Source organism: Eublepharis macularius, chromosome 1, assembly GCF_028583425.1.
Source record: "Eublepharis macularius isolate TG4126 chromosome 1, MPM_Emac_v1.0, whole genome shotgun sequence".
NCBI classification, from domain to species: Eukaryota; Metazoa; Chordata; class Lepidosauria; order Squamata; family Eublepharidae; genus Eublepharis; species Eublepharis macularius.
The window spans coordinates 198,933,104-198,953,888 of NC_072790.1; the positions used below are offsets into that span (position 1 = coordinate 198,933,104).

General features: G+C 40.7%; 1 protein-coding gene across 1 annotated transcript in view; it reads right to left on the minus strand.

The window, feature by feature from the left end:
* Nucleotides 1–9,024: 9,024 nt before the first annotated feature.
* LRPPRC (leucine rich pentatricopeptide repeat containing) overlaps nucleotides 9,025–20,785 on the minus strand; it is a 144,355-nt gene continuing 132,594 nt past the window's right edge. Inside the window, exons 35-38 of the mRNA XM_054983556.1 lie at nucleotides 17,585–17,659; nucleotides 14,124–14,208; nucleotides 11,138–11,280; nucleotides 9,025–10,067 (exon numbers count right to left, since the gene is read on the minus strand). Of these exons, the coding sequence (XP_054839531.1) occupies nucleotides 9,993–10,067; nucleotides 11,138–11,280; nucleotides 14,124–14,208; nucleotides 17,585–17,659 (378 nt within the window). The 3' untranslated portion in view covers nucleotides 9,025–9,992. The remainder of the gene's footprint in view (nucleotides 10,068–11,137; nucleotides 11,281–14,123; nucleotides 14,209–17,584; nucleotides 17,660–20,785) is intronic.

A 20,785-nucleotide genomic window follows, 5' to 3' on the forward strand; every position in this document is an offset into this window, starting at 1 on the left:
TATGGTATTGGCAATATGACATCAAGTTATAGCATGAAACATTGGTTCAGAAACAACAGGTCAGCATTAAGTAGTGGCATGAATGGGGCCCAGACATGACACTTATATGTGAAACAAAATAAAAAGCGACCTCCCCCTTCCCCCCCCAAAAATCCTGTCTGAGGAAGCTCCTGGAGGTTAGAATGTTGAGAGTCACTGAACATTGGTCAAAGGGGAAAAAGGGGAGGAGAAAAACAGCTTCCTTAAGCCCCTGAGAAGTTAAGAGAATCTTGGAGGGGAGATCTTAGGAACTGAGGAGGAAAATCAATTGTTTCTGCTTCTGCAACTCCTTGTGGATGCCCAGCCTTTTCTTATACCCGTTAGCATGACTGCAGCCATGCACTAAATGCCAAACAACCAGGTGTCTTCCAGATTGCAGACTGGATCTGGTTTTTCCTTGTATCCAGGGCACCTATAATCATAACATGATCAGGGCAATCATTCCACACTGCAGGTTTTTATGTGGAACTTCCCTCTGTGTGTGTGTCCTGTCTTTCTTTACAGATTGTTCAGACTGTGGTGCTCCCCTATGCCTTGTGCAGTTTCACTGTTTCAGTGGAGTGTTGGGATGTTTCATTGAACACAATGTATTTGCATATGCAGTTATTGCCTCCAAATCCCACCGACAAAATGTACCTTGCAAACACATGCGGGCTTTAATTGGTTAGTTGCTTTCCCATGCTTGACTGGTTATTTTGATTGGCTGTTCTTTCCTTCCTTCCCTTTTTGAATGACAGAGAGTAGCTAAAGATTTCAATGTAGTTGAAAATAGAAAAGGGGACAGCTAAAAGCTTTCCCACCCCACTTTTAGACCCAGAGAACAGATGCCAAGACACCAGCGGAAGAAATACCATGGATTAGGTGTTGAGTCTCACAAGGAATCACTGGTTTGTTAAAATTGGATAAAATGTAAAGTGAGGCACTGTTTTGCAAGGGAGTTCATTTTAAAAACAAACACCTTGATTTACTGAGATCATTTCAGATTCTAGCTACAAGAAATGGTTAGTGATTGTGACAACAAAGGAGTAATGTTAATGTTAAAGCAGACATAAAGGGATTTTCTTATGCCAAATGTCTTACACATCCAATTAGTCTCCTTCCTGAGTTAATCATAGGGCAAAAGCTCATCTCCTGAGCCTCAACACATCTGTAAGCAAATATTCATTCATTGTGTTAATCATGGTCAGCTTTGCAACGAACACTAAGCAAGGAAATAATTTCTGAGAAGCAGGATACTAGCAGATAAAGTTCCATTTCAAAGCTGTCGTTTACTATGTACCAAAGGAGGTGTGGCACAAGTGCTGATGGCGGGAAAGCCTCCTCCTCATACACAGTTGATTTAATCTGAACAGATCACATTTCATAATGGTATAGAGAAATGCCTGCAATGACACACGTCGAAAGAGAAGTTTATCACGGGCCCAAAAGGGCAGAGGAAGCAAATATACAACCATATAAGCACGTGCTGAAGAGTTCATCTGTATCATACTTTTGTAACCTGTATTGGTTTTCATTGATGTGCCAGTTTTTTTTTAAACTGACTGATGCTATCTTGTGGTTTGTGATGCCAGACTCATGAGCAAGGTGAAGTTGAGCTGTAAGAGTGGCAGGTTCTGTTCTCCTGTGGTGTCCTATCTTGAAATTTTGTGCCAGTTTTTGTCAATCTTTTTCATTCTCCTTTCTGGAGAACGATGGGGACAGAAACGGTGCTGATAGTGATTGAGTTTCTCATGCATTCTTGCTTAGAATTTCTCAGTTCAAGACCAAAACATAAGAACTGTGCTTTGAGCCAGGATGCTGCATGTGAAGGATGCATGACTGAATTGGCACTATCTGCATAGTAGCTCTAAAATAACATCGAACCATGTTACCGCATTGCATGCCCAACCTTGAGTTACAGCTTCTGAGGGCCCAAAGTGACTAGCTGGGATGCTTCAAAGTGGTGCCATTAGATTCCCACCTCTGGTTATGATTGTGCCCACTCTTTTGTGCCTTGCTCATACCCTTCTCAGGGCATCTGTTTGACCACGGTGGAAAATACATTACTAGAGTAGTGGGAATCTTCTTGTGTCTTTGTGAATGATTTTGCTAATTAACTGACATGAGAAGTATGAACTGATAATTCCTCCTCTGGAACAAGCTGCAAAGGACTTGAGAAGCTTACAAAGTCTTCTGATCAGCTTGTAAGAACTAACTAATAAATACATAAAAAGGAACAAGAACGTGTTTACCAGGAGTGAACAATATGCAAAGGTGCATAATAAGAAAAACAGGCTGTAGCAAGAGACCAATTCCCCCAAATGCTTATTTTAATCAGACAAAGAATTTTTATTTTGGGCCGTGACTATTCACTCATATCATTTCACACCTGTCCTCAGAAACACAAAATGCCATTTTTCTTAATATGTAAATAATCCCTCTCTTTACCTTGCATATGCTGGTGTATAGATTTTTTAGTATCCTTCCATTCTTGCCCTTGGCTTTTAAAGCATACACAATTTCTCCTTTGAATTTGCAGTTTAATCCACTTGAGTTTCTGCACCACAGTTCCCTCTACAGAGCTGATCTACCAGATGACCTTTAGAAATAAGAGCCATGGCATTACAGAAAGGATTTCCAACGTAACATAGTTCAATTATGGGGATATTATACTGAAATACATTTTCTGGAATTGTAGTTTTAGAAATTAGAAATGCTTCTACTTTAAAAATAAGATAACAACTTAAATAGTCTTGCTTGTAGATAGGATGCTCAGGCAGGGAACTGCAATAGATATTTTCTCCAACTATGTAATTATCTTGGAATACAGAAGCACTGGGGGGCAAATATGTTTTAAAGTTTTAATATGGAACGTTTTAAAATGATTTTAAGGTTGTTATCTGCCCTGAGCCCGCTTGCAGGGAGAGCAGAATACAAATATGATATAAATAATCAGAACAAATTTGGTGCCACTTCAGTGGACTGTATTACATAGCACTTATTTCATACCTGAAAATTCCACTGCCTAATCATCTAATCCCTACAAGTATACTACTTTATAGAAATTGTGGCACATTAACCAAACCATCCCTAGCAGTGATGTGATCGTTCCACTTAGGCTGCATACAAAAGGGAAGGCATACAAAAATTTGACACTGTTAATCTTTGGCTGTAAGGAGGAAAGGAGACCAGTGCCTACATGTTACATAGATTCACAGGTCTTGAGGCTTTCTTAGGTTTCCCTCCAGCAGACACAACATTAAACCAAGGGAGCATTTCTTCCTTAGTAAAAGACACAGGACCCAGCTTGACCAGATCAACGACCACATATTTCCTATCTACAGTCCACTCTTACCTCTTCATAATAAAAGATTCTCCCTTGCCTGGAATCAATATCATGTTAAGGGAGTGTAATCAAAGACTAGCTGGTCACTATCACAACTTGCTGGCATAAGAATTACTGAAATACAAAAGACAACATAGATAACCAAAATATGATTTTTAGCATCTTAATTTGGCAGGATGGGGGATCCTTAGGCTTTGCTTGTAAATTAGGAAAAAATAAATTGAAGATTTAAAAAATCTTCATCTACATTGACTCCCAGTCTGTTTCTGGGAACAATTCAAGGTGCTGGTGCACTGCTGAGTTTTAAAGCCCGATATGGTTTGGGGCCAACATACCTGAAGTAGAGCCTACTCCCTTACAAACCTACCCAACCAATGTGGTTACCTTTTAAGGCCCTGCTTTGAGTGCTCCCACCTTCCAAGATTAAGTGGGTGGCAATTTAGGAGAGGGCCTTTTTGGTCATGGCAACAAAACTCTGGAACAATCACCCCAGGGAGATTTGCCTATCCTCTTCTGTTGCCGTTTTCCCCTAGTGGGTGAAAACTTTTGTTTCACTTGGCATTCCCTCTTCACTCCCCAATAATTTAACTGCTGTTATCTGTTTATCTTGTGCCTTTGTTTTAAATTATGTTTTTAAATTGTTTAATGATGCATTTTCTGTGTTGCTTTTAATAGCTTTTATGATGATATTTTGACATGTTTTAAAAGCCTGGGCATTTCTTCCCTAGTTCCTCCAAAGTCCAGGTGAAGAAGAAAAGGCTGGAGGTGGAGCAAGGAAGAGATGGAGGTGCACTCCAAGGTGCCACCATCACAGTCCCCCTTCTCCACAGTGTGTCTGACTTGAGCCCTTCACAGATGGCTCAGGAGCCATTTGAAGAAGCACCACCATCTAGCCAAGAAGGAAATCACTTTGTGCCTCTCTCTGGTGCTCTGTCCTCCAGATCTCCTATAGGGAAGGGACATCACGCATCTCTGACAGAGATGTTTGGTGTGGCTGCCACTTGCATCAAGGGGTGGACAAAAGTGGGCAGTACAGAGGGTCACTCAGCTCATTGGCAAAATAATCACTCTAGACTAGCAGCCCTTTTTTTTACTGTTGATGCCTGATTCTGCAGGCTGCTCAGAGATGCCTGTTCCAGGAACACGATCCTCTTCCTGCTCAGACTGTAAGGGAGGGACAACATGAAGGCAGAGTTACCTCATGCTTGTGGGAGACCTGTGAACTTCATATCCTACCTTTGGGCCTGCCCTCCTTTGCAGCACATACACCTCTTGTTGACTGCACGATGGCTGGCAACCCAAGGCTGTTCCAGGTGGGGTAGGGCAACCAGTACTAGGCAGAGTGAGAGGGGCTGCTGGACACACAGTGGCCAATCTCTGTGCCACCACTGAGAGGCAGTTGGAAGCATCCCTGAATGAGCAAGGATGTCTCCATGAGCTACATGGTGACTGATGGCAGCTCAAGTATTCAGGCAGCAGCAGAGGCTGTGGGCCTGGAACGCATTTACTGCATGGCCCACCTCCTTCATCTAATGGTGAAGGATGCATCCCATATTGGATGCTGTAACTTGTGATATCCAAGGTCTGCTGCAGAACTGCTGGAATATCATGAGTTATGTCTCATGCAATGTGAAATCCAGAAGGTACTGACAGGCGTGTCAGAGCACTGGCTGATCAGCCACATCAGCTCTTGCCAGAACTCTTACCTATTCCATGTGTGAGCATCTGGTGGAACAGACTACCACTGTGGACCAGATGGCCTTGGAGATCCACACATTGTCCAGGAGCAGAGACCATTCAGTGAGGAGTGTCTGACTCCCTCCCAGGCGGAGGAGGTCTTTGAGCCCTTTAAGATATTCACCAACACACTGCTAACCCAAGAAACCTGGATCTCATCACTCCCTTGATCTGAGCACTTCAGAAGATTGCCATCTGCCTGAACCCAGGTGCAGGGTGTGCAGACCCTGCACCTGTGTGCATACTGGTGAAGAGGATGCAAGAGGGCATTGAGCACTGCCTGGAACTTCTTATTAAGCAAAAGGTCTCCATGTTGGACACCAGGTGTGAGCCACACACCAAAGGTGATTCACTCTCACACCAAGTGTGATCCACACACCACAGGTGATTCACTTTCAGCAGGTGCACAATTACAGGCCAGGAGGGGCATGCGGCCTTGAGGACAAAAGAAAAGCAATTCTGCTGCTCCCCACCCACAGCAGTTGGCCAAGGTGATTGAAGCCCTTGGAGAGGCACTTGGCTTGACACCAATGGTAATGTGAGGTACATGAGCCAGTTTTCAGCAGATGCAAGGGTGAGGGACTACCTATCTAAACCGTACAAGTTGTATGCCTTCGGGTCTGCTGAGCTGCCGGGCCAGGGATGAGACAGTTTGGCTTGTGGCTCATATGCTCCTCTTACGTTCTTCAAAGAGTGTGCAGAATGAGGGTGGTTTTTCCCCCCAGGTGGGTAATACTGTCAGCTCACACTGCTCATGTCCGCTTGGCTGAGCAACTAGTTTTCTTGAAGGTCAATTTACTGTTCGGAGCCTTGGTCTTTGAGAGTGAGTAAAGTTAATTGTGTGCTTGTTCATCAATCTGTGCTGGAGAATTTGGGGGTAATGTTCTTTCCCAAACTAAAACTCAGAAACACAAAGAAACTGCAGGGAAGTTATCCAATTTGGTTGACATTGCATAAAATCCACTTTCCAAATTTCCAAAATGCACTTGCACCTATCCCACCTCTCAACTGGGATATAAAGGCTCAGGGATCTCCATTCCTACTTGTATTTAACAAAGGGAGCTTTGTATTGTCGAAGGCTTTCACGGCCGGAGAACGATGGCTGTTGTGGGTTTTCCGGGCTGTATTGCTGTGGTCTTGGCATTGTAGTTCCTGACGTTTCGCCAGCAGCTGTGGCTGGCATCTTCAGAGGTGTAGCACCAAAAGACAGAGATCTCTCAGTGAGAGAGATCTCTGAGAGATCTCTGTCTTTTGGTGCTACACCTCTGAAGATGCCAGCCACAGCTGCTGGCGAAACGTCAGGAACTACAATGCCAAGACCACGGCAATACAGCCCGGAAAACCCACAACAGCCAAAGGGAGCTTTGACTCTCAAAAACTTACATCCTGAAAATATTGTTAGTCTTCAAGGTGTCACTGGACTCAAACCTTGCGGTTCTCTGCAGACCAACATGGCCACCCACATGAATGCACTTAAAACAAAACTCAAGCACACTGCATTGGTGTTGGGCTTCTTCTTCTTTACACTGGTGGGAGGAAACAGGAGGGCCAATGATGAAGGGCAGTTGCAGCTCCTGAGGCCCCTTCTACTATATAGGTTGTATTGTTATAGGCTGCAGACTCCACAGAGGAGAACTTGGGCACCTCAACCCCCTTCCACTGTCTGAGGCATTCCTAGGGAAAGCAACATCACTGTGTGTATGTTGCTAAATCTGGCTGGCTGCCTAAGGACTGGCTTGCCCCATGGTTCTGCTGGGATTCTCTGGCTTGATGCTGGTTCTGTTAGGCTTGTTGTTTCTGTTTGTATTTGGAGGCTTTTGACCAGTGGTTGCTCTTGTGCGTTTTGCCTTTTGCTGTGCGGAAAGTAAGAAAATTTTCCCCATAGGAATCAAGACACAAGTAGGATAGCTGGGGGCTCCTTCTTCAAGGCCTGTATAATTGGGTCTCCTGATCCAATACACTTGAATCTTGGCAGTCTTTAGAGAACAGGCAGGACTAGATGCCCTTATTTTTGTAATTATTTGCTTGAAAACAGCCCTCCAGAAAATATTTCCTCCATAAAGACTAACAGACTCCCAAAATCTCAGATTAAAAAAAAAAAACTGAAACAGAACCCAGAAACAGTATTGGGGGCCCAGAATATTCTAGTATTCTGTAATACTGATATGGAACCCATTCCCAAAGTCCAAAAAACTCAATTTTGCACACTTCTATTCATTGCATTCTTATCATAACCTTCCTCCAAAGCATTCAGGATGGCACTATCAGGATTAACTCAACAAGAGCAGGAAAGCAAGTTTAGCTGACCCAATCAGCATTATGGGTGAAAGGAAGGTTTAAACACAAGAGGAGGGTTCAAATGTGAGTGGGGCTGCATGTATTTTCCCTGAATAAGAACTGATGTTCTTTCTCTGGCATCTCCTGAGGCTAGGGAAAGCCTCTGACCTAGACTTCAGGGAACTGTTGCCTCTTATAGTCTAGACTAGGTGAAGAGAAAGCATCATATACTCCATGTTCCAACTTAATAAGCTGTCCACGATGTAATATTGGTTCTCAAGTTGATCTTAAAAGGTCAGAATGGTTACACATCTATCTCACTGTTTCCCATCAGTTAAATAGATTTAGTATTTTGTTTAGAATACATGGTGTATATTATATTATTTATTACATTTCTAACTCGTCTTTCCTGCAAGTGGGCTCAGGCAAGGTACAGCAGTTATAAAAATATAATACAAATATTAAAACAATTCATAAAACAACAGTTCATCATAAACTCTACAACAGATACTAACTGTCCCAAGATGGAGTCAATTCCAGATTCCTGCCCATCAACATACATGATAATGTACTGCAACCCATACGTGGGTCAGCAAATGAATGGGCACTACATAGCCACGTGCAGTACCCATATGTTGGGCAGCTGGCTTGTGGACACTGTATAACCCCACCCTTAGTGGGAGGCTGGTGGGAGGCTCAGTGAGGATCTCATGCTGGTCTCAATCATACGCCTGGTGGAACATCTCCGCCTTACAGGCCCACCGAAATGATAGAAGACCCTGACGGGCCCAGGTGTCCTCAGACAGAGAGTTCCACCAGGTTGGGGCCAGGACCGAAAAGGCCCTGGCCCTGGTTGAGGCCAACTGAGCCTCCCTGGGGCCAGGGACCACCAACAGATGTTTTCCAGCTGAACGGAGCATTCTCCGGGGCACATACGGGGAGAGGCTGTCCCTTAGGTATGCTGGTCCCAGTCCATTTAGGGCTTTATAGGTCAAAACCAGCACCTTGAACTGAATCCAGAATTCCACGGGGAGCCAGTGGAGCTGCTGCAGAATTGGTGTAATATGTGTCCTATAAGGAACACCCGTCAAAACACGTGCAGCAGCATTCTGGACCCGCAGTAGTCTCCTGATCAAACCCAAGGGCAGCCCTGCGTAGAGCGAGTTACAATAATCCAACCTGTAGGTGACCATTGCATGGATCACTGTCGTTAGGTCCTGGGCTGATAGGGGGCTAGCCACCTGGCCCGCCGAAGATGGAAAAAAGCAGCCCGGGCAACCGTTGCAATCTGGGCCTCCATAGATAAGGAGGAATCCAGGATCATACCCAAACTCCTGACCGATGGTACGGGCACAAGTGGCGCCCTCCCAAAGCCTGGGAGATGGATCCCCTCCTCCAACAGCCCACAGCCCAAGTCCAGGACCTCCATCTTCATGGGATTCAACTTCAGCCTGCTCTGTGCCACCCATCCAGACACGGCCTCCAAAGCTCTCAACAGGGCATCAGGGGCAGAGTCAGGTCGATCGTCTATCAGCAGATACAACTGTGCCTAAAACTCTATCAGCCAAAACAGGGCCCACTTCAGCAGCCCCAAATGAGCTAAAGCCACTGGAAGAGGAGCCAGGTGAAGAAAAAAAATACTGGGGAAAACACAGCAATTATTTTTATTAATCATGGAGCTTTTTGCAGGTTTGTTTGCCATTAATTTACACTGGCCATGGGCAAATGCCATTCCACAGTGATGACAAAGATGACAACATTATTGCCTACTATTTCCCCAATTTGTATGCCACATTTACAAATGGAAAGAAACATAAGAGTGCACTTTACTAAAAATTAACTTCTGCAGTGGTTGTGAAGATTAAGGAATTGCTGAAAAGCTCTCATATGCTGGGAAACATGTTTTCATGAAAAAAATGTACAGCTTCATTACTTTGGGGCCCAGAGTCTTAGTATGACAAACTGTACAGGAATGCAGCTGCTCAATTACAGATCAAACATGTGATTGAATTGAACCTTCTCCTATGTTGCTGCATTTGTGTTGGGTAAGTGTGCCTTCTGGGAGCTGATGCTGCACTTGGTATAATGTATAACTCCATTTTAACTATCAAAAGAGCCCATTTTCACCAGAAATTATCCAGGAAAAAGCACCCCAAAGTGTGATTAAATTATTTGCCACTCTGAGACCTCCTAATCATCTACCACAAAAGTCCTTGACCCTTACCTTTATTCAACTGCTTCCTGACAAAGAAATTCTGAGTCTAGGAAGCAACTAATGAAAGGACATGTACACAAAAATATTTAGAAGAAATATGGAATTTGGACTTCCTTAGAAGTGTGTGTGTCTTTGTGTGTATTCGCACATGGCAACAAGAGTTTATGTCAATCACATATGGCCACATATGGTATGAAGTGAATGCATTGCTACAGCCATGTCCATCAGGATCCATGAGACTTAGAAATAGCAAGAAATTCAGGACACCATTTTAGACAAGTCAGGTATGTTACATTGAAAACTCCTATTTCCAATTTTATTCCCCCCCTCAACAACATATTATTTAAAACAGTCTCTCACAGTCACAATATTAACAGTAGCAACTAATGCATACAAAAATTAATCTTCATCTGATGAAGACGAAAGTTCCTGTTGTTCTTGCCGTAGTTTGTCTGCGTAGAATTTGAACGTTTCCTGCAATGGAGTGAAGGGAAGGAGGAGGGCAGGAAAGAAGGCAAATCACTATTTTTACTGTAAATATTGTACAAGCTGTGGCTCCAATCTTGCCCGCCCCAATATTACAAGCATAAACCTGTTTTCCGACCACTGGCCTAAATGACCAGGATTGGCACCCTGTTCCTGATCAGGAGGGGCAATCATCACCTGACCACTGCCCAAACATCTTGCTTGATAGCTACTGATCTAAACAACACATCTCCCATGAATGTGCATCTGGAGTACATTTCCTTCTGAGTAGATGATGTATAGAGTTTACTGGAATACTGCTTTAGCCCATTCATACATCTAAATGAAAAGTTAGATTTCCCACTACCAGAGAAAATAAACAAGTCTCCAAAATAGGTCCTAGATAATCCAAGCTTTAAAAAACAAAACACTAATTATTCCTGCTAGTTACATCTATGTTAACTCTTCAATCTCTGGTTCTGAAGATTCACATCCTAAGCAATGGACCGGGGAAGTTATTTTCAGCAGCCTCCACAGCTTTATATGCATTTATTCCCCTCAATTAGGCAGCATTTACAGAGAGGACTACAGTATGTGTTTTTGTTGGCAAAATCAGTTAAGGTAAGTCAAGCTGCCTGAGAAAATTAGTTCTTCTGTTTTATGTTTCCATTAAACATTAAAGAGAAACCTTAGCATTTAAAAACTAGCAATCAGCCAACACCTAAACTTATTCTGAACTAAAGCATGTAAATATCATTCCAAGTTTAAATGTTGGAGTTAACACTTCAAGGATGCTAGATAAACTCAGACTTCAACATGCATGTTGAATAATGATCTTATAATTTAACCACAATAGCCCCCAAAGGTTTCCTTCACCCACCAGTAAAATCTAATGCCAGATTACTACAATGCCCACCAACCTACTCCTACTTCATTTGTTGACTCCTCTGAGGGTTCTCTGTGAAGCCTTAATCCCAGCATAATTAAGTATGCCACGAGTTTTCTTAACACACAGCACACGAACACAAACACACATAATTTTGCAGAGGTATTTCATTTGAAAACTGCTAAACACTCACAGGAGGCTCTGTGAAAGGAACGGGCTCTCCTGCGTTCTTCAGGAGGACAGCCAAGCGTTTCAAAGTCAACTCATCTGGGTGCAAGTTCTCTACTTTCATTTTCTCATATAGAGCTTTTGCTGAAGTAGCGTCCTCATCTAATGCTAAGGAGAAGACCAAGAGAAAAAATTGCAGGAGAGGTTTAACACCAGAATGTATTATGCCAGAAATGTCTAGATACATATGACTTGCAGGAGACTATCAGTCTTAAATTTGTTCCTGTACAGTAATCCAAGTAAAACAATTTTGGATTAAGTAGATCCAAAGTTGAGACGCAGGTGTTAATTGATAAATTGTTGTGATTAAATGAGCTGAAGCTTTAATTGCAGATTAAATCTGTCTCCTGAAGAATTACTAGGGCTAACAAGCAGGGGTGCCAAACTTTGGGGCTCCTGAGGCACTTCTGCAATTCAGGCCTCCAAGATAAACTGACTTCCTTGTTCCTGAGCCAAGTCTGCAAAAAGAAGGCTGCTTTCCATTTCTATTATTATATTAAAGCAGCAGATATTCTGAATAAAGCTACAATGGCTTTCTTTCTAGTAGAAAGTGTGAGAAAGAAGCCTAGGCAAATAAACTTCATCCAGCTCTATGGTGATACCGATGGGTTTTGGATTTTTTTATTTACCCAACTACGGCTATGGTGGATTATTGTAAAAGAGAATGCTCCGCACTCCAAATCTGATGAAAGAAAATGCTAAATATAGCCTTTCCTTTAAATAATAAGAGACAGTTTTTATTAAGTTCTTGCCCTCTTCTTTGAAGATTCTTAAAAAGCCTCTTCCTTTCAGACTCTGAAGTAAAAAGTGGCTTATGCTATTCTCCTATTTTATCCTCATCCAGCAAGCTCCCATGGCAGAGTGGGGATTTGAACCGAGATCTCCCCCAGATGTTTGTGCACCACCCTAACCACTGTAACAGAGTGGATATCCTTTGAGGGTATTCCTTTGAAAATACAAATGACATGGTCAGAATTCCTTGTTGTGCTATTCAGTTCCAAGTCATTTGTAAAAAGAAGTTACAAAAGGCAAAAGCCATCTAGCATAAAAAATAGTTTGACGGTCAAGATGAATTCCTAGTTTATCTGTTCATAAAAACTTATGTATTGCTTTTCTTGCAATAAATTGCTCAAAGTGATGTTCAACAATGCAGGTGTAGAAGGAAAAAAAATTCTTCTGTAGATTCTTGATTTTTTTTCTGTATCTGACAAGGAGCAAAACTGTTTGTTTGTTGTCTTTCCTTCTGCTTTTACTCATGATAAAAAGCCAGAGTCTCTAAAACTGGTCCTTCTCCGGGACTTGGAAAATTACGGTCAACTGATTTGCTTTTTCATTTACCTTTTCAATAGCTGCCCTCACAATAGAAGTTACTTAATGCTTTTCATAAAGAAAAATACGAAGTTTATTCTGTAGAGAGGTCTATTTCAGACTCCTCCATTTGTCAAGGAAAAGCTTCCCACTCACAGCTGCAAGTGGATGAGGTTCTTTCTAACTGTGGGAGGCTTCAGAACCTGCACAAAGTGATGGTTTAATGAAGGTATAATAGAAATTGTTAACTTCCCATTTCTTTAAAATAGAAGTATCTATTGTATGAAAAAACAAAAAAAGGAAGATCTAACACTGAGATAATGTTTAATGGACCGCACAATTGAGACATTTTCTTGGTATATTCTTGGCTAGGAATTAAAAAAGAATTATCTCTCACCACCCCCCTCCCCCATTACTCTGGACACAGTCCCAGAGGTTTACATCTCTGGTGACAAGCAGAATGAGCCACCACATGATTTCTGGCTTGTCGGCAGCTTATCTTTGCAGCTCACTTTTTTTTGCAACACATTTACCTTTCATGAGCAACCTTGGTCACAAAATATTATCTGAAAAACAGAAACAACTGCTTTCTTTTTTACAGTGCTGGAGAGATCAACATCAACCAACTGCAGTAGTTAAGTTTTATGTATTTACTTCTTTTATGCTCTGCCTTTCTCCCCAATAGGGACCCAGAGCAGCAGACATCCGTCTCCTCTCCTCCATTCTATCCTCACAACAACCTGCCGAGGGAGGTTAAGACTGAGAGTGTAACTGGCCCAAGATTAGCCAGCAAGTGTCCGTGGCAGGGTGGGGATCTGCTGGCTCTCCCAGATCCTAGTCTGACACTCCAACCACTACATGACACATACTCTCAAGTTTGAATTTAGGAACAAAAAGAAAGAACATTGCTAATTCACATAACTTTGGGTCCCTTAAGATGGTAATGAAATTCTTCACATGTATGCACAACCTCGTCACTTTCCAAAGTGAAATCTGTACTTGATAAGAAGCACAGTCACATGTACGGCCTTGAAACTACTGTGATTCTCTGAATGTGGTCATCTCCTAATCACTTGAGCAATCCCACCCCCTTCCAGGGCACAGACTGGGGGTGGGGGTGGTCAGGCAGATGCAACCTGTAGTATCAGATGCACATGAAGGTATCAGCAGTTAACAGTTCATTAAGAAGAATAAGTTCATTGCGGAAGGCAGACATTTAAAATATGCTCAAAACCGTCCCTCATCAAAATAAAAAGCATGGTCTGAAACTGATGTCTTCAACTAACCAAGCTAAAAATGCATCGCAAGCTATGAAACTTTGTGGAATTTTGTTTTGCTCTTATGACAAATCACTGCCCACTTCGCTTAGAATTTTCTACTTTGACCTCCAAGGTTTTATACAAAGGTCTTTCTCACAACACCACTCCTCTCCTGTCATAAGTCTGTCAGAATATTATTTGTTCTGGTCCAAATAAACATCAGCTACTATGCAAATTTCACTGCCGTTGTCTTTGAACCCTTAACAAGCTGTACACACATGAATATCAAAGGAGAATCTTAAGCAACTGTTAAAATATACATGGTGTTCCAAAGGTTTTCAGGCATGACCATGAAATTCCAAATTTAAATATGTAATACTTTACCATAGCATTTCATAAGGTAAGAGTAAACAGATTTCATATGTGGAAAGTCAGGAACCAGTTCTAACAGAGACTTGATTGTATGGACCTAGAAAAATTCAAAACATAGGTAACAGTTTATACATATCATCAATGGAGAAAGATACACCTTCATAAGAACCTATGACCAGGGGGAAATATTTATTTTGGTTTAGAAAATTTATATTCTATCTTCTTGTTATTAGAGTTGTGCCCAAGCAGCTAGCTAGGGTGGACAACTAGAGGTATGCGCAGGCTCGATCAGTACAAGAGTTCATTTTAATAGAGAATAAGAAACTAGATTGTAAAATCCTTTTATGTCATGTCCCTGTTCTTATGTCATATTAATAATGTAAAATAATAATGGTAATAATATTACTCACACATCTCACAACGTTGTCCTTGACTTAAGCCTCTAAATGACTAATGAGTTTGTGCAAGACTAATATGGCTATTGTATAGGGCCATGAAGGCAGCTTACTTAAAAGGGAAAAAAAGCGTTTTTATGAAATTATAAAATTGTGAAAGGCAAATAAGAAAGAAATACTAAAAATTATTCATCTTGTAGGTAACATAGATATTCTGAAACCTTGCTGTCCTCTCCTTCTTCTGCATCCTGAGGCACCCCTTGGTAGCACTGCAGCATTGTAGTAAATGCTTAAAAGAACGTGATACAGAAGATCTCCCATTCAGAGAGCCCTCAAGTAATTGCAACAGATGCAGCACATGCCACTCTGGATTGCAAATTATTTAAGCAGTGTAGGAAACCATCAAGAGGCTATGAATATGAGAACATCAACCTTTAATATTATTCTGTGTATACCTATTTAGGAAGATGAAGACGTACAACAATTCTGTGTTGTATTCTAGAAAATACTGTGACTTGTTCAGCTCCTACTCTCAAGACAGAACTTGCACAAGAGAGGTTTCAGTGGACTGTCTCTCTAAACTTTTTTTCTAAGAAAAAGTGATTAAGAACTTTTTATAAACATAAGAAAAGCAAGATGACACACAGTCATTCCAGGTACTTCAGCAGAATACAATTTAGCAAACATTTTATGCATTGTTTTCTGAAATGGTTGCCTTTTAAGTTAACAACAAATGTACCTATTTATGAGAAGTCAAGTGATCTCAGTGGTGGTCTTTCTATTAATACCTTGTTTTAAACAGATGGCTTGCTGTCCAGAATAGGACTTCCAACTGTCTAGCTGGCTAAAGCCTTCTCTTGAAGCCTTCTCCCGTAAGAGGGTGTGTTGGATGACATTGGAAGGTGTTGGTCACCATAAATGCTTCCAGATGATGGAATCCTTGAGAATGTGTTAAAGGACGAGATGACCTGCCTCATAATTTTGTTTAAGCAGTTTCAAATGTATGCATATTCCAGTTTATTTTGTTTGTCCAGTAGCATCATGAGGTTTTCTGTTTGAGCTATGAATTTTAATAATTCAGAAATCCTCAACTTTAATTTTTAAATTTAACTTAATCAGATCCATGTAAGAACTTTTTTTCCTGCCATTGTAAAAAAAAATAGTTAGGCTTTCTCTGGATTCCAACATGAAATGTTGTCATATTCATTTTGGCTCCTATAATTTTGACTGATGAATGTCAACTGAAATCCTATCATAAAATTGACTGCCCCTGCTAATTAATGGGATATTTGAATTGCTGATTTATAACCTGGAGACGTATTCTTCTACCTGGCTGCATGATCTGGTTTATATTGACTGTTTTTTATTGATGATCATGGATGCTTTATTGTTTTATTAATGCTAGTCATATATGGCTTTTTTAAAAACATGATTTGGGTGCTGTCCCTGAAAATAATAACAACAACATTTGATTTATATACTGCCCTTCAAGACAACGGCCACTCAGAGCGATTTACCCTGTGAGGTGGGTGGGGCTGAGAGAACTCCAGAGAACTGTGACTAGCCCAAAGTCCCGCAGCTGGCTTCAAGTGGAGGAGTGGGGAATCAAACTTGGTTCTCCAGATTAGAGTCCTGCCACTCTTAACCACTATACCAAACTGGATGTCCCAGTTTGGTCTATAAATATTCAAATAAAAATGAACAAAGGAAATGGCAATGGGTATCAAGGTATCAGGTAAAACGGACACATTCCTAAATTTGTTCTTTTGCAATATTGTGATTTCTAAACTAGTTGCTACAATTTTCTAGAAGTGTATACAGAGATGTGATTTTTAGTGTCTGAGCAGATTTATTCCATGACATTACCTCTTCACACACTGGAATATTCTGTGGCCAATTCACAATTAACTATAGGAGCCTGCTTGGAAATTGTCTATTTTAAGAGATGCTTGTTTCAACTAGTGCTTGAAGTGGATCTTCATGATCACAATCTGCATGCAGCCTTAGAAACTACTATACAATATCTTTTCCCAATACTATGCAAACAGACGATACAGTATCTTGGAGGGAGATTTCTCAATTCTTCACCTCTCCTCACCCCAACACCCCTGTGAGTCCTTGAAAGTATTGACTCATATTCCTAAAAACGAATCAAGTCTTCACAAGAAAAAACAATGTCAAGGATTTATAGTGCCACAGCACAGAAGTTGATGCATCTCTCCCACCAGTCATGGCCCGGCACACATTATGTATGTGCAAATAGAGTTATCAGAAGCCTTTCTAAGATGAATGTTAGTCAATAAGAGTCCACCTGTGAAGCACACAAGCAGGTTCCACTACAGGAAACAAACTATGATTTTTGTTTAAATGACATGCATTTACAGGCAGAATGAGCCAATCCTGACACCTGGGATCTCCAATAATTTTTAGCTTCAGGTAGGTAGCCATGTTGGTCTGTAGTAGATGTGCATGGTTTGAGTCCAGTAGCACCTTTCAGACCAAACAACCGTTTCCAGGGCATAAGCTTTTGAGAATCAAACTCCTTTGACTCTCAGAAGCTTACACCCTGGGAACTTTTGTTGATCTTTAAGGTGCTACTGGACTTGAACCTTGCTCAGTCATTTTTAGTTATATTTGGATGTGTCTATGCTACTGATGAATAAACCAACTGACTGAATAAACCGTTTTTTCCCTTCAAGGTCCTTCCTCCATTTCACTGAAACACAGAACAAACTGAAACTTAATAATCCAAAATAGTAACAGAATTACAAATTGTTAACATACTGTGTACATAGTTCTACACAGTACTATATATTGTCTAATATAACTTGTGAACTATAGACCAATCACTGTTTGAGGTGCATCATTTAATAATGTATTTCATATTCTGCTCCGCCCCTAAACCCAAACTTATGGATTTATGGAATCATTAAATAATTTTCTTTTCCTTCCTTTCTTGCTGGATAAAATGTGATGTGCTAACACCTGTGCCCCGAATGCTAAATAGCTGTAGATATTGCTCAGTGAAGATGCTGGAAAGAATGTACAATTTACATTCAAGCAGAAAAGTTGTTTTACCTGTCCTGGTTGCTGGGCTGTCTTTGCAATGAAAGCCATCAGATGCATCTTTTGTTCACCTATTGCACCACATCTCTTTTAAGATAGAAAGAGGGAGGGGAAGAGAGAAAATTAAATGAGCAAAAGCAACTGTAGTCTCTTGATAAATAAAACTAGCTAAGGTGAAAACTTCCAATTAGAAAGGTTCGCAATAACTAGTAATATATCATTATTACCAAAGGCCTTAATCGTCGACCACTTATTAAAAACCTGCAGAAAAGGAAAACAAATGGTGTGCTATGCCAATTTCTTCTCTTTTTTCCTCTCTGGCAAATACTGTCCTTGGCACAGTAAGCATTAGGTTTGCTCGGGGGGGGGGGGGAGAGGGGGAGAATGAAAAATGAACAAATGCTTTAACATCCCACAGAAAAAGAGATTTAGGATTGTAAAAGAAAGAAAGAAAGGGGGGGGGACACTATTCCTCTCCAATTATTCTGCCAAGCATTCACAAGTGAGCTAGGGATCATAAGGTTAATTATACATTTAATAAGGTGTCAGGGAGATAACTGCTCGTTTCTTTATAAAAATTAAAATGTACAAAGCAAGTTCTCTTTAAAGTATAATTACCCACACTTATGCATACAAAAGGACTGATTTCAATCTCTCTATTTTATAAAAGGCTTTCTCTGCAACAGACAGCCAATGCTCAAGAGACAAAAGTTAAACTTGAAAAAAAGTTTGTGACAGACCCAATAAATCAAGCGTCTATCCCATCTTTGGAAATTATTTAAAAAATTAAAGTATGCCAGACAGTATTTTTTAGTTTATGACTCAAAGTGTCATTTTTGAAAAAAAGAACAACACAAGATTGTCTCTGTCAATGCTAAAACCTCCCAATATAAGCATATTCTACTTTGCAGAACATGTATACACACAGTTGCACAGTGAATATTTTCTAAGCTGATACTGTAGATATCTGTGAATAAAAACTAATTCAAGAAGCCATTAAGAATGCACAAGGTATATAATGCTGCCTTGTCAAGTATTTGGAAATCTCAAAGAAAAGTTTATCATTTGAAGCATCACACCTCAATGAATAGTAGCAAAAGAAGTCAAGTTGAAATCCCTGTACTTTCATTCATTATTAATCTTCTATCCTCCTGAACCCCCACCCTCCAAGGTGTAGTTACTAAGGCAAATTGCTTTATGACAGAAGCCTTCAAGAGAGGTTCTGAAGAAACATGCAGAAGGGTTAATCGTGCACTGGAATCAAAGAACTCTGAGCAGCAGTAAGGTAGTTGGTCCAATTACATACCATGCCATATCAGGCAGTTTCTATGGCAGTTCTCAGGTTTCTGCTTGAGCTAGGTTTCACAAGCCCTTGCAAAAGCAGACCATCATACTGGGATTTAGTTTTACCTTTTTCATGCAGTGCTTCAGAGCAAAATGTAAAACCACTCTTTCATGAATGGAAGACATGGTTTTACAACAAAAAAGGCACTTCTAGACAGAGCATTTGCCATCCTTGCTTTCCGTTCTTTGAAGGAAATGGTTCGTCACCTATGGAAGAAATGGCTTAGCCATTCCTTTGAACATTAACATCAATGTTTGTGATGCTATGGCACAAAACGTTATTTTAAAAACTTTTAAATAAAACTTATGTAGAACCAGAGATGCCTGCATAATACAGTGGGAACGAACAAAACAGAAATGCAGAACTGAGTACTGGGTGCACTCTTCAGCACCTCAGGCTTTGTAGCTCTTACGATTAACAAAGAGAGGCTTTTACAGGGCATTGGCAAGGTCCATGGAAGCAAGAGAAGGTGGACGACTAAGATGCCGAGTCAGAGAGTGGAGCTCCAGTACTCTGCATAGGTTCCTCTACCTAATCCTTGATTAAATCAAGTTGACCTAGCATTGACATGTTCGTGTTTCAGACTTCATATACGTTACAAATACAGGATACACATGATGCAGAACTATGACTTTTGAAAGAGTCCTTCTGGATCCACCAAAGAGCTACTTAAGAACTTGGGAATGCTCAGTCAAATAGCTGAAAGTAACTGCACAGCCGTTGTGCCACACCTCCATCAGTTTTATTTATTTAAAACAAAAATATTTTTAAATTTAAAACAAAAATATTTCTTTCTCCCTACACAGCTGAGAGCCAGGGTGGATAAAGAAGACACTACACCTTCAGAATTAAAAAACATTATTTTGTTTTAATTCAGAATTAAAACAAAATCAAACTAATAAAGCCAGTATTTTAATGCCCTGACCACAATACATGCAGGGAGAAATAGAAATACACAGATCCTCAGTTGGGAAGAGCTTTAAAAGGCAAGCACCAAAACCTTGAATTGAACTTGGAAACAAATAAGTCAGCAAAAAGATCTCAAAACGGTCACATGCTCCTAGATAATGAACAGACATCTGTGTTTTGCACCAGCTGAATTTTCTGAGCTATCTTCTAGGGCAACTTCACAAAACAAAAATTATAATAATCAAGCCTTACACTTACTGTAGAATGGAGAGAGAAGCTGCCTGTTAAAAAAAAGCATCTGACGAGGAGAGCTGTGGTTCTCGAAAGCTTATGCCTCAATAAAGTTGGCTAGTCTTAAAGGTGCTACTGGACTTTTTACTATTTTGTAAAAAAAAGAACAAGCATTCAAGCTACGTGCAACTGAAATAGGCTACTGGGCGCCATGAAACCCAGAAGGCTGCAGTTAAACCAGCTCAAGACCTGGGAGTGTGGAACGAGTTGCAAAGTTCTTTGGATTCCAGACCTTGACTTAGAGGAGCTTACAGCAATTTCCTCATGCCATGTATTTTTGTTCCTGAACAGTTTACAATTTGGAAGAAAACAAAGAAGGCAAGGTGAAAATAGTAATTCCTTTCCACTCACTATACTTTTCTTGTTTTGCAAACTACAGCTTTTAACAATGCATACTTTGTTTAGAATAATTAATCTACTGCTCACAATTATCAGATAGTTATTTCAAATTCCCTTCACCATTTCTAAGCTAAATAAATTTCTGTTTCTTATGTGTGAATAAAGTTTGTGGAGCCTCTATAAAAATATCTTGTGCTCTCAAAAGCGCAAGGCAACAACCCAAGCCATGAATATATAGTTTGCTTAATTGTATAAGCAGCAGACACTGTTCAAATTCACCAATGCCACCCCACCCCCTTTCCCAGATGCCACAAAACCTTCTGATGACT